A 13,123-nucleotide genomic window follows, 5' to 3' on the forward strand; every position below is an offset into this window, starting at 1 on the left:
GCGCCCCTTCCCCACCCTGGGGGTGGCTGGGGGTCCCAGTTTGGGGGGGGGCACTGGGGGGAACTGGGAGCCCAGACTGGGGTGACTGGGAGGGAATTGGGGATCCCGGTTTGGGGTGACTGGGATGGACTGGGATAAACTGGGATCCCAGTTTGGGGTGACTGGGATGGACTGGGATCCCGGTTTGGGGTAACTGGGATGAACTGGGATAAACTGGGGTCCCAGTTTGGGGTGACTGGGATCCCAGTTTGGGGGGGCGGTCCCAGTTTGGGGTAACTGGGATGAACTGGGATAAACTGGGGTCCCAGTTTGGGGTGACTGGGATGGACTGGGGTCGCAGTTTGGGGTGACTGGGATGAACTGGGATCCCATTTTAGATTAACTGGGATGGACTGGGATCCCCGTTCGCCCAAACTGGGATTGCGGGGCGCCTTTAACTGGTCCCAGTTCAGTTCCAGCCGGGGGGGGCGGGGCTAAGGAGGGGGCGTGGCCTCCTCATCCTCCCAACCCCCCCCCCATTCCCCCCCCCCATCATTCCCGGCTCCTGCCAAGGAACGCTCTGGAAAATTCTGGAAAATTCCTCCGTGCCCTTCAACCGCCCTTGGAGCCGCCCGGGGGGGGGCGGGATTTGGGGGGGGGGTCCCCAAAACCGGGGGGTCCCAAAAAGGCCCCGAATGAGCCCAAACCCAGCCCCGAATGGCGGGGGGGGGGGGGGGGGCGGCACCATCTGGACGGGATTAGGGGGAGGGGGGGGGGGATTGGGGTCAGGAGGGGGAAGGGAGGGGCCGGCCAGCGGTAATTAGTGAGGTAATTAAAGAATTGATTAATTAATGAAGGCGGGAATTAAGGGAGGGGTGATTAACGGGGTAATTAATGAGTTGGGGGGGATTTTGGGGTGGTTTGTTCCACAAAAAGGGAATTTGGGGGGGGCGGGGAATTTGAAATTCTTGGGGATAATTAAGGGTTAATTAATGAATTGATTAATTAATGGAGAAGGTAATTAAGGGTGGGGTTATTAATTGGGGGGGATTTTTGGGTGGTTTATTCCAAAAAAAGGAATTTTGGGGGGGGAATTTGGAATTTTGGAGGGTAATCAAAGGTTAATTAATTAGGAGGTGATAATTTGGAGGGTTAAGTAAGAGGGGGTTAATTAATGGAGAAGAATTCGTTCGGGGGCTTAATTAAGAGGGGATTAATGAGGGGTTAATTGGGGGGGTCTGGGGGTTAATTCCGGGCATTAATTAACGAGGTATTAATTAGAGGGGTTAATTGAGAGTTGTTAAGTGAAAGGGTTAATTGGGGGTGGGTATTAGGGATGATTAATTAAAATAATTGTAATTAGAAGAATTTCTCTTAGAAGATATTAATGGGGAGTTAATTAGGGTGTCCATTTTAATTAATTAGTGATTAGAGGGGTCAATATTAGTTATTAATTAGTGTTGTAATCGGGGGCTTAATTAAAAGCCATTAATTAGAACTATTTATATTAAGGGCTAATAAATGGGGGTGATTTAGGGCCTCCATTAAGGGCTTTTAATTGGGAGATTAATCAAGGGGTTAATTAAGAGTTATTAATTATGGTCAGGTAATTAGATCGGTTTCTATTAGGGACTATTAATTAAGTACATTGTTAATTAAGAAGTCTCTTGGGGTATTAATTTGGGGCTTTTTGGGGGGTTATTAAGTAATTAGAGGATTATTAATTGGAGATCTCAATTAGCTGCTGTTAATTAGGGGCTGGTAGGAAGTGAAGCATTTATTAGGGACTGTTAATTAGGGGTGTTGACTGTGGAGTGTTATTAATTGGGGGTGGTCTTAATTGGGTTGATTAGGGAAGAGGATTTGGGGTGTTAATTGGGGGGTTGTTAATTTGAGGGGTTAATTGGGGGGTGTTAATTGGCGGTTGTTAATTAGGGGTTAATTGGGGGCAGGGTTTGGTTCATTGGGGGGAGGGAAATCGGGGCGGTTTTGGTGGCCCCGCCCCTCCCCGATGATGTCATCGCCGTGGCCCCGCCCCTTGGCCTGAATGGGGGCGCCCCTGCCAAGGGGGGGAGGGGACCCCGTGGCCTGGCAGCGCTAACGAGCTCATTAAGGCTCATTAAGGGCCCAACCCCCCCTCCCGTGGCCTAATTAACGAATAAACCCAAAAATTCAACAAATGAACCCAAAAATTCAACAAATGAACCCAAAAATTCAACAAAATATCAGCAAATGAACCCTAACAAAGATAAAATAAACTCCAAAAATCAATAAATAAACCCAAAAATCAACCAAAAAATCAACAAATGAACCAAAATATCACCAAAAAATCAACAGATGAGCCTAAAAATAAAAAAAAAAGCCAAAAATCAATAAATGAACCTGAAACATCCACAAATGAACCCATTCATGAAAAACCCAAAAAATAATCAAATAAACCCGAATATCAAGAACATACCAACAAATAAACAAAATCAGCAAATGAACCCAAGAAATCAGCAAAAAACCAAAAAAACAAATAAACCCCCAAAAAAATCAACAAAACCCAAAAAATATAAACAAATAAACTCAAAAATCAACAAAAAACCCCAAAAAGTCAGAAAAAAACCCCAAAAGTCAACAAATAAACCCTAATAAGTCATAAACCCAAAATTCAACAAAATATCAACAAACGAGCCCAAAAATCAACAAAAACCGCCGAAAGTCATCAAATAAACCAAAAATATTAAAAGATAAATCCAAAATTTAACAAATACACCCCGAAAAATCAATAAATCTTGGTCCTTTCCCCTCACACACGGCGGCCATTTTGACAGGTGGCCATCTTGAGAGGTGGCCATCTTGGTAGGCGGCCATCTTGAGAGGCGGCCATCTTGGTCCTTATACCAACACCCATGGCAGCCATCTTGGTAGGCGGCCATCTTGGTAGGTGGCCATCTTGATTGGCGGCCATCTTGGTCCTTATCCCCTTACCTATGGCGGCCATCTTGACAGGCAGCCATTTTGACAGGCGGCCATCTTGAGAGGCCGCCATCTTGGTCCTTATCACCACGCCCACGGCAGCCATCTTGGCAGGTGGCCATCTTGCCCTCCCCCAACATCACCAATCCCCTTCCAAACCCCCCCAAAACCCCCCAAAGCCCCCCGCAAAAACCCCGAGCACAAACCACGACCATTTTGCGCCACGCTGGAGGCGGGAGGGGAGGACGAGCCAGGGCCCTACTGCACCGTTTAATCGATCTCTCATATAAAAAATATCTATGTACATTTATTATCCTCAGATTAGGAGCATCCCGACGGGGCGGGCGGGCGATTGACTCCGGCCGGGGGCGGGCGGGGGGCCGGGGGGCTACGGGGCGCTGCGGGCGGGCTCAGTCGCGGTTGATGCGCAGGCGGAAGGCCACGCGCCCGGCGAACTTGTCGCGCTCGTCGTCGGTGCGGAGCCCGGCGGCGTTGAGGCGACACTCCACGTGGTGATCCACGTTGGCCGTGGCGTTGGAGAACTGCACGGCCACCACGGGCTGCGTGTAGTTCACCTGCGGGGGGAACCGGGGGCCATCCCTAAATCCCTGTTCCCCGGGGAAAGGTGTCCGTGAGATCCCAAAATCCCCGTTCCCAAAAATATGGATGCCCAGAAGATCCCAAAAATCTCATTTTCTGGGATTTGGATGTCCAGAAGATCCCAAAAATCTCATTTTCCAAGGACTGAGGTGTCCATAAGATCCCAAAATCCCAATTCCCAAAGATTTGCATGTCCAGAAGATCCCAAAATCTCATTTTCAGGGATTTGGATGTCCAAAGATCCCCAAAAATCCCGATTTCCAGGGACAGGCGTACAGGGGATCCCCAAAATCCCCATTCCCAGGAATTTGGATGACCAAAAGATCCTAAAAATCTTGGTTTTTAAGGATTCAGGTGTCCAGAGGATCCCCAAATCCCTGTTCCCCGGGGCAGGTGTCCATAAGATCCCAAAATCCCAATTCCCAATGATTTGGATGTCCAGAAGATCCCAAAAAATCTCATTTTCAGGAATTCAGGTGTCCAGAAGATCCCCAAAATCCCATTTTCCACGAGTTCAGGTGTCCAGGGGATCCCCACGCCCCTTGGGGAGATCCCAAATCTCCAGCAAATCCCCCCAAAACCCCTCGGGGAGATCCCAAACCTCAAAAAAATCCCCAAATCCCCAAAATCCCTTTGGGGTGACTCCAAACCTCCAAGAAAAACCCCAAAACCTCCAGGAATTCCCCCAAAACCCCTTTGGGGGACCCCAGGTGCCCCCCAGCCCCCTCCCAGTGGGATTTTGGGGTCTCCCCCACCCCCCCAAAGGAATCCCAAGTTTTGGGGTGCCCGGGGGGGGTTGGGTTTTTGGGCTGCCCAGAAGGAATTTTGGGGTGCCCGTGGTGGGTTTTGGGGTGCCCGGAAGGGATTTTGGGGTTTTTGGGGGTCTTTTGGGGTGCCTGGGGGGGTTTTTGGGGTGCCTGGGGTTTGGTGCCCGGGGATTTTGGGGTTTTGGGGTGCCCGGGGTGGGTTTTGGGGTGCCCAGGGGGATTTTGGGGTTTTTGGGGTGCCTGGAAGGGATTTTGGGGTTTTTGGGGTGCTCACGTGGACGCGTTTCCCGTAGTAGGGGAAGTACATGAGGTCGATGGTGCCGTTCGGGGGAAGAGCTGCATGGGGCCCAGCAGGGCGGCGTCCTCCTCGCGCTGGGGGGGACACGGGGGGGTCCCCAAATGTCCCCTGGGGGACGGGGGACACCCCTCTGACCCCCAAAAATCCCCCATATCCCCCCAAAAATCCCCCATATCCCCCCCAAAAATCCCCCATATCCCCCCCAAAAATCCCCCATATTCCCGCTCCAAAACGCCCTAAAAGAGCCACAGGACCCCAGAAAATGAGCTTAAAAATCTTCCTGACCTCGCCCCAAAAAATACCCCAGGGACCCCCCCAAAAGGGACCCAAAATAGCCCCAGGACCCCCCAAATATTCCGAGGACCCCCAAATATTTCTGGGACCCCCTAAGTATTTCCATGAAGCCCAAAATGCCCCCAGACCTCCCTGGGACCCCCAAAATACCCCCAGGACCCCCCAAGGACCCCCCCCCTTTTATGCCCCCAAAATTCCCCCTCCCCAGTGTCCCCCCCCATCTGTCCCAGTGCCCCCCAGTTCATCCCAGTGCATCCCAGTCTGTCCCAGTTTGTTCCAGTACCCCCCCCAGTTTGTCCCCCCGAAGTGTCCCCCAGTCTGTCCCAATTTGTCCCAGTTCATCCCAGTCTGTCCCAGTTCATCCCAGTCTGTCCCTTACGGTGGTGGCCGAGTGTCCCTGGGCCCCGCAGGCAGCGAGAGAGAGACAGTGAGAGGGACATGGGGACATTGGGGACATTGGGGACACTGGGGGGATGTTGGAGGCATTGGGGACACTGGGGGGACATTGGGGACATTTGGGGACATTGGGGACACTGGGGACAGTGAGAGCGACATTGGGGACAATGGGGGGACATTGGGGACAGTGGGAGGGACATGAGGACATCGGAGACATTTGGGGACACTGGGGACATTTGGGGGGACACTGGGGGACACAGAAGCTCTGGGGATACCCAGCAGGATTTGGGGTGAAATCAGCAAATTTTGGGATTGTAAAAAAAAAAAAAAAAGCAGATTTATTTAGGACCAGCCTGGGGAGGGGATTTGGGGCTGATTTTGGGGTGAATTCGGCAGATTTTGGCATTCCTAAAGGGATTCTGGAGTGGAACGAGCAGATTTTGGGATTTCTAGAGGAATTTTGGGATCAAAGAAGTGAATTTGGGGATTCCTAGAAGGATTTTGGGATGAATCTCCCCAATTCTGGGAATTCTAAAAGGATTTTGGGGTGAAAGAAGCAGATTTTGGGATTCCTAGAGGAATTTTGGGGTGAATTAAGCAGGTTTGGGGATTCCTAGAAGGAGCTGGGGATGAATCTTCCCAGTTTTGAGAATTCTAAAGGGATTTTGGGATGAGAGCAGCAGATTTTGGGATTCCTAGAAGCATTTTGGGGTGAATTAAGTGAATTTTGGGATTCCTAGAGGAATTTTGGGGCTAAACTCTGGGATTTTGGGGTCCTAAAAGGATTTGGGGATTCCTAAAGGAATTTTGAGGTGATACTCTTCAGTTTTGGGGATTCTAAAGGGAATTTGGGGTGAAAGCAGCCGATTTTGGGACCCCTCCCTTACCAGGTCACCCTTGGTCCGGGGCCGCTGGGCAGAGACAAGAGACAGTGAGGGGACAATGGGGACACTGGGGACATTGGAGACATTGAGGGGACATTGGAGACATTTTTGGGACATTTTGGGGACATTAGGGGGACATTGAGAGGACATTTTGGGGACATTTTTGGGGACACACCAAGAGGACATCAGGGACACTGTGGGGACACCCTGAAGTGACACTGGGGACACTGGAGGTGCCATGAGGGGACACCTGGGGACACCAGAGGTGACACAAGAGGGACACTTTGGGACACTTGAGGACAATCCAGGTGACACCTGGGGGACACCGGGGTGGGGTTTGGTGACACCGGGAGGGGACAGTGACGTCACCTTGGCGGCGCAGACGATGTTGATGCTCTTGTTCTTGCCCGGGAAGAAGTTGATGACCTGCGGGACCAGTATGGACCAGTATGGACCAGTATGGACCAGTATGGACCAGTATGGACCAGTATGGGCCATGACATACCAGTATAAACCAGTATGGACCACTGTGGACCAGTGTGGGCCATGACGGACCAGTATAAACCAGTATAGACCAGTATAAACTGGTACAGACCAATATGAACCACTATGGACTATTATGGACCGCTCTGGCCCAGTATGAACCCGTATAAACCAGTAAGGACCAGTTACACTGTACCAGTGGCTCCCAGTCCATCATAACTCATGGTTAAGCACCACCAGACGCCATCCCAGTCCCTCCCAGTATATCCCAGTATAACCAGTCCCCCGAGTCTCACCCAGTTGACCTTGACGAGCACGCAGGGCCGGGCCAGCCGTAGCCATAGTTCCCCCGCAGTCCCTCCCAGTCCATCCCAGTCCCTCCCAGTCCCATTAACCCCAACAACACGACCCAATACCCACCCATAACCACTCTCCCAGTCCCTCCCAGTCCCTCCCAGTATAACCAGTCCCCCAGCTCACCCAGTTGACCTTGACAAGCACGCAGGGCCAGCCGCTGCCGTAGCCGCAGTTCCCTCCCAGTCCATCCCAGTCCCTCCCAGTATAGCCAGCCCCCCGTGTCTCACCCGGTTGACCTTGACGAGCACGCAGGGCCGGCCGCTGCCGTAGCCGTAGTCGCCGTGGGGGCCGAGGCCGGCGCAGGGCCCGAGCTGGGAGCGCTCGAAGCGACAGGCGCGCTTGGGGTAGTTGGGCACGGCGTCGTCCGGCTGCTCGTTGTAGCGCCCGGCCGCGCACGCCGCGTTCCGCGCGGCCTGGACGCTGTCGTTGTACGCTGGGGAGGGGAGGGACCGGCACGGGCTGGGGTTGGTGACGTCCCGGTGTGGGTTGGGTCATCCCAGTGTGGGTTTGTTGTGTTCCAGTTATGGGTAGGGTCATACCAGTATGGGTTAGGGTCATCCCAGTGTGGTTAGAGTCATCCCAGTGTGGGTTAGGGTCATCCCAGTGTGGGTTAGAGTCATCCCAGTGTGGGTTAGAGTCATCCTAGTATGGGTTAGTGTCATCCCAGTGTGGGGTTGGTGACATCCCAGTGTGGGGTTGGTGACATCCCAGTGTGGGTTGGGTCATCCCAGTATGGGTTAGAGTCATCCCAGTGCGGGTTGGGTCATCCCAGTGTGGGTTTGTTGTGTTCCAGTATGGGTTAGGGTCATCCCAGTATGGGTTAGAGTCATCCCAGTGCGGGTTGGGTCATCCCAGTATGGGTTTGTTGTGTTCCAGTGTGGGTTAGGTCATTCCAGTATGAGATTGTTGTGTTCCAGTATGGGTTAGGGTCGCCCCAGTATGGGTTTGTTCCATCCCAGTATAAATAGGATAATCCCTATAATAATGGGGTTGGGCCGTCCCAGTCCCTCCCAGTCCCCCCCAGTGCCCCCCAGTCCCTCCCAGTCCCCCCCAGTGCCCCCCAGTCCCTCCCAGTGCCCCCCAGTCCCTCCCAATTCCCCCCCAGTGCCCCCAGTGCACTCACGCTCCAGGAACTGGTGCAGGGCTCTCACGTACTGGTGCCAGGTCTGGCTCTGGCTCACGTTGAAGGTGACATCGAGACCCTCGGTGCAGGGACGGATCATCAGCCCTGGGGACATCGGGGACAATGGGGACAATGAGGGGATTGGGGACACTGGGAACATTGAAGGGACTGGGGACACTGGGGACATTGAAGAGACTGGGGACATCGGGGACATCAGGGACAATGAGGGGACAATGAGGGGACAATGAGGGGATTGGGGACATTGGGGACATTGGGAACATTTGGGACACTGTGGGGAGGCGCCGCAGGGAGGTCACACAGGGTGACAAGCGAGGGTGACACAACGGCCATGAGGGGTGACATGGTGGGGAAAACACACGGGGGGTCCCAAATTTCCCCCAAACCCTTCCTCATCCAGAACCCCAAACCCCCCCAGACCCCTCGATCCAAGCCCCCCCAGGACCCCAAATCCAAGCCCCCCCCACCCACGGACCCCCCCCAGGACCCCCCCTGCCCACCCGGGGGTCTCACCTGGAGCTCCCACAGACTCCCCCAGTGTCCCTCATTCCACGACCCCCATTCAGGACCCCAAATCCCCCCCCATTCCCCGCCCCCCAGACCCCCATTCAGGATCCCCCCAAGACCCCAAATCCAGGTCCTCAAATCCAGGACCCCCATCCAGGACCCCAAATTCCCCCCAGACCCCCAATCCAGGACCCCCACCCAGGACCTCTCCCAAGACCCCAGATCCAGGACCCCAAATCCCCCCAAACCCCTCAATCCAACCCTCCCCCAGGACCCCAAATCCAAGCCCCCCCAGGGCCCCCCTGCCCGCCCGGGGGTCTCACCGGGGGTCAGCAGCCGGTCCTGGTACTTGGGCACGTGGGGGTCGACGCTCTGCAGCATCACCCACATGGTGAGGGCGAAGAGCCCGGCCAGGAACCCGTAAAACACCAGGTAGAACAGCAGGATCAGCCCTGGGGGGCGAATTCGGGGGGTCAGGGACCCCAAAAAATGAAATCCCCGTGAGGAAAAACCCCCTGGGGCAGAAACCCAAAAATCCCAAAGGAAATGGGTGAAAAACCCCAAAAATCCCACCAAAAATGGGTGAAAAATCCCAAAAAATCCCATTAAAATTAATTTAGAACCCCCAAAATCCCATTAAAATGAATGAAAAATCCCAACTGAAATGGGAGGAAATAAAAAAAAAGTCCCATCAAAAATGGGTGAAAAACCCCAAAAATCCCAACCGAAATGGGGGGAAAATCCCAAATTTGGTGTAAATTCCAAAGTAGAACACCAGGTAGAACAGCAGGATCAGCCCTGGGGGGCGAATTTGGGGGATCAGGGACCCCAAAAAATGAAATCCCCGTGAGGAAAAACCCCCCTGGGAGCAGAAACCCCAAAAATCTGAAACGAAATGGGTGAAAAACCCCCAAAATTCCATTAAAATGAATGAAAATCCCGGAAAAATCCCAACTGAAATGGGGGAAAAATCCCAAAAAATCCCATTAAAATGAATTTAAAACCCCCAAAAATCCCAACTGAAATGGAGGAAAAATCCCAAAAAATCCCATTAAAATTAATTAAAAACCCAAAAAAATCCCAATGGAAATGGGAGGAAAATCCCAAATTTGGTGTAAATTCCAAAGTAAAACACCAGGTAGAACAGCAGGATAGTGGGGTGAATTTGGGGGTCAGGGCCCCAAAAATGAACGTGAGGAAACAAAACCAAAAAATCCCATAAAAATGGGAAAACCCCCAAAAATCCCAACTGAAATGGGGGGAAAACCCCCAAAATCCCATTAAAATGAATGAAAAATCCCAACTGAAATGGGGGGAAAACCCCCAAAATCCCATTAAAATGAATGAAAAATCCCAACTGAAATGGGGGGAAAACAAAAAAAAAATCCCATCAAAAATGGGTGAAAAACCCCAAAAATCCCAAATGAAATGGGGGAAAAATCCCAAAAAATCCCATTAAAATGAATGAAAACCCCCAAAAATCCCAACCAAAATGGGTGAATCAGCCCTAAAATTTGAGAAATAGACCCCAAATTGTGAACAAATTCCCAAAAAGTCACTTTGGAAGAGCAGGATCAGCCCTGGGGGGGTGAATTGGGGGGTCAGGGACCCCAAAAATGAAATCCCCGTGAGGAAAAACCCCCCTGGGGGCAAAAACCCCAAAAATCCCATTAAAAATGGGTGAAAAACCCCTAAAATTTGGGATAAATCCCAATGAAATCACTTTGGAAGAGCAGGATCAGCTCTGAGAGGGCAAATTTGGGGTTTGGGACCCCCCAAAACTGCCCCAAACCCCTCCAAAAATGCCCCAATGGCATCAAAATCCCCCAAAAGCGGCCCCAGAACCCCAAAATTGCCCCAAAAATTTCCCTTAACCCTTCAAATGTTGCCCCAAATCCTTCAAAAACCCCATAAATTTACCCCGTTGGCACCAAATACACCCCAAAAATGCCCTGGAAAAACCAAATATCCCCAAAATTGCCCCAATCCCATTAAAATACCCCAAAACTGCCCTGAAAACCCCAAATTCTCATTAATTTACCCCATTAACATTAAATACGCCCAAAAACTGCCCCAAATACCCCCAAAATTGCCCCGATCCCATTGAAAACCCCAAAAATCCACCCCAAACCGCTGAAATTCTCATTAATTTACCCCATAAATGTAAAATAACCCCAAAAACTGCCCCAAATGCCCCCCCAAAAATGCCCTGGATGCCCCAAATTCCCACGAATTTGCCCCACAGACATGAAATACCCCCCAAAACTGCCCCAAATACCCCAAAATTGCCCAATCCCATTAAAAAAACCCCAAACTGCCCGAACACCTCAAATTTTCATTAATTCACCCCATAAACGTCAAATCTCACTCCAAAATTGCCCCAAATGCCCCCAAAACTGCCATGGACATCCCAAATTCTCATGAATTTACCCCATAGACATTAAATACCCCCCAAAACTGCCCCGAACACCCCAAAATTGCCCCAATCCCATTTAAAAAGCCCAAAAACTGCCCCGAGCACCTCAAATTTTCATTAATTCACCCCATAAACGTCGGATCCCCCCCAAAAGTGCCCTGAACCCCCCAAATTCTCATTAATTTACCCCATAAACGTCAAACAACCCAAAAAACTGCCCCAAACATCCCCAAAAATTGCCCCAATCCTGTAAAAAACCGCGACAATTGCCCCAAACCCCTCAAATTTTCATTTATTTATTCCATAAACGCCGAATCTCCCCCAAACTCGCCCCAAAAATGCCCTGAACACCCCAAATTGTCATTAATTTACTCCATAGACATTAAATACCCCCAAACCTGCCCCAATCCTGTAAAAAAACCCCAAAAAAACTGCCCCAGACACCCCAAATTTGCATTCATTCACCCCATAAACGCCGAACCCCCCTCAAAAATCGCCCCGAACGCCCCAAAATTGCCCCAATCCCATTAAAAAAACCCCAAAAATCTGCCCCGAACCCCCCAAATCTCCACTCGGAGCCCCCAAAAATTGCCCCAAAATCCCCCAAACCCCCCCAAACCCAACCCCGACCCCCCCAATCCCCCCCAATCCCCCCCCCCGATGTTTTAAATCCCCCCGGAGCCATCTGGACCTTGGGGGGGATTTTGGGGGGGTTGGGGGTTCCCCGTCCCCCCCACCCCAATTTTGGGGGTTCCCCTCTATGGGGGGGGGGGGGTCCAGCTGGTTCAGCCCCCCACCCCCCTCCCCGTTTTGGGGGGGGGTCCCCGCCGCTCCCATCCCCCACCCCCGACCGTGACCTACTTTTGTCGCCACAGCGCGACAGATGGGGGGGCACTAAAAGCCACCCCGCCCCCGGCCCCCCAATTTGTCCTTTTGAACCCCCAAATTCCCCTCCCCCCCACCGCCGCCTCCTGAGCATTTTTGGGGGGGTCATCCCCTAAAAAAAGAGGGGGGGGGGTCTTTACGCAGCCCACCCCCACCCCAAATTTTAATCTTTTTTTTTTTGGGGGGGGGGTCTCGTGTTAATTCCGCCGCTCCTCACAAGGAGCCCCCCCCCCACCCCAAAAAGCGGCGTTAAAGGGGGGGTCCCCCAAATTCTCACCCAGTTTTGGGGGGGCCCCTATGGGGTGGGGGGAGGGGGGGGGGTGGTCTGGGCACATCCCGGGGGGGGCTCTGAGCAGCCCCCCCCCCATTTAACGCACAAACTGGGGGTGGGGGGTGACTTTGGGGGGGGCAATGCGCCCCCCTCCCACCTCCCCCCGAATTGAGGGGGGGGGTCTTTCCCATTTTTGGGATTGAGATGGGGGGTGAATCCAAGGACACCCCAAAATTCCCCCCAATTAACAGCGACCTGTTGGGGGGGGGGGAACCCCAAAAATCCCCTCATCCATCATCACCATCCCCCCCCAAAAAAAAAAATAAAACGGGGAAAAAATAACTGGAGGGAGGGGGCGTCACCCCATCAAACCCACCCCCACCCAAAAAAAAAAAACAACCCCAAAAAAAGCCCCAAAAAGCCCCGAACTCACCCCAGCTGGAGCCGGTCCTGCCCAGGAACTGCCGCGTGCGGGGGTCCCACAGGAACGCTCGCCACTCGGCCACCACCTGCCCGCAGCTCCGCTTCTCCTTGTCCCGCGCCATGCTCGGGGCCCCCCCGCTGTCCCCGGGGACCCCCGGTGTCCCCCCCCCTCCCCCGCCCGGTGTCGCTGCCGCCGCTCCCGCCGGGACTCGAACCCGCGGACTCCCCGCGGCCGCCGCCGCCGCCGCCTCTTATGGGCTCGGAGGACACGCCCACGGCCGCCCGGGCCACGCCCACAAGGCTGCCTGACCACGCCCGTATGGATTTTTCTGACCACGCCCCTTTTTTAAAGCCGGCTTGGTGCCGCCTCTTCTGCTGGAGGCGGGTTATAAAGGGGTGTGGCCGCGCCCCTTATGCTAATGAGGAGGGTTAAAGCCCAATTTGGGAGTGTTAAAGCTTCA

The 13,123-nt window shown here is 52.9% G+C and overlaps 1 protein-coding gene across 1 annotated transcript; it reads right to left on the reverse strand.

The window, feature by feature from the left end:
* Nucleotides 1-3,183: 3,183 nt before the first annotated feature.
* ATP1B2 (ATPase Na+/K+ transporting subunit beta 2) lies at nucleotides 3,184-12,845 on the reverse strand. Its single transcript, XM_030970063.1, is given in 8 exon segments — nucleotides 3,184-3,515; nucleotides 4,582-4,634; nucleotides 4,637-4,679; nucleotides 6,549-6,605; nucleotides 7,247-7,452; nucleotides 8,143-8,247; nucleotides 8,991-9,119; nucleotides 12,673-12,845. Coding segments are annotated over 8 exon segments (870 nt in total). The 5' UTR covers nucleotides 12,785-12,845; the 3' UTR covers nucleotides 3,184-3,350.
* Nucleotides 12,846-13,123: the final 278 nt, after the last annotated feature.

The sequence above is a fragment of the Camarhynchus parvulus genome, unplaced genomic scaffold, assembly GCF_901933205.1.
Source record: "Camarhynchus parvulus unplaced genomic scaffold, STF_HiC, whole genome shotgun sequence".
NCBI lineage: Eukaryota > Metazoa > Chordata > Aves > Passeriformes > Thraupidae > Camarhynchus > Camarhynchus parvulus.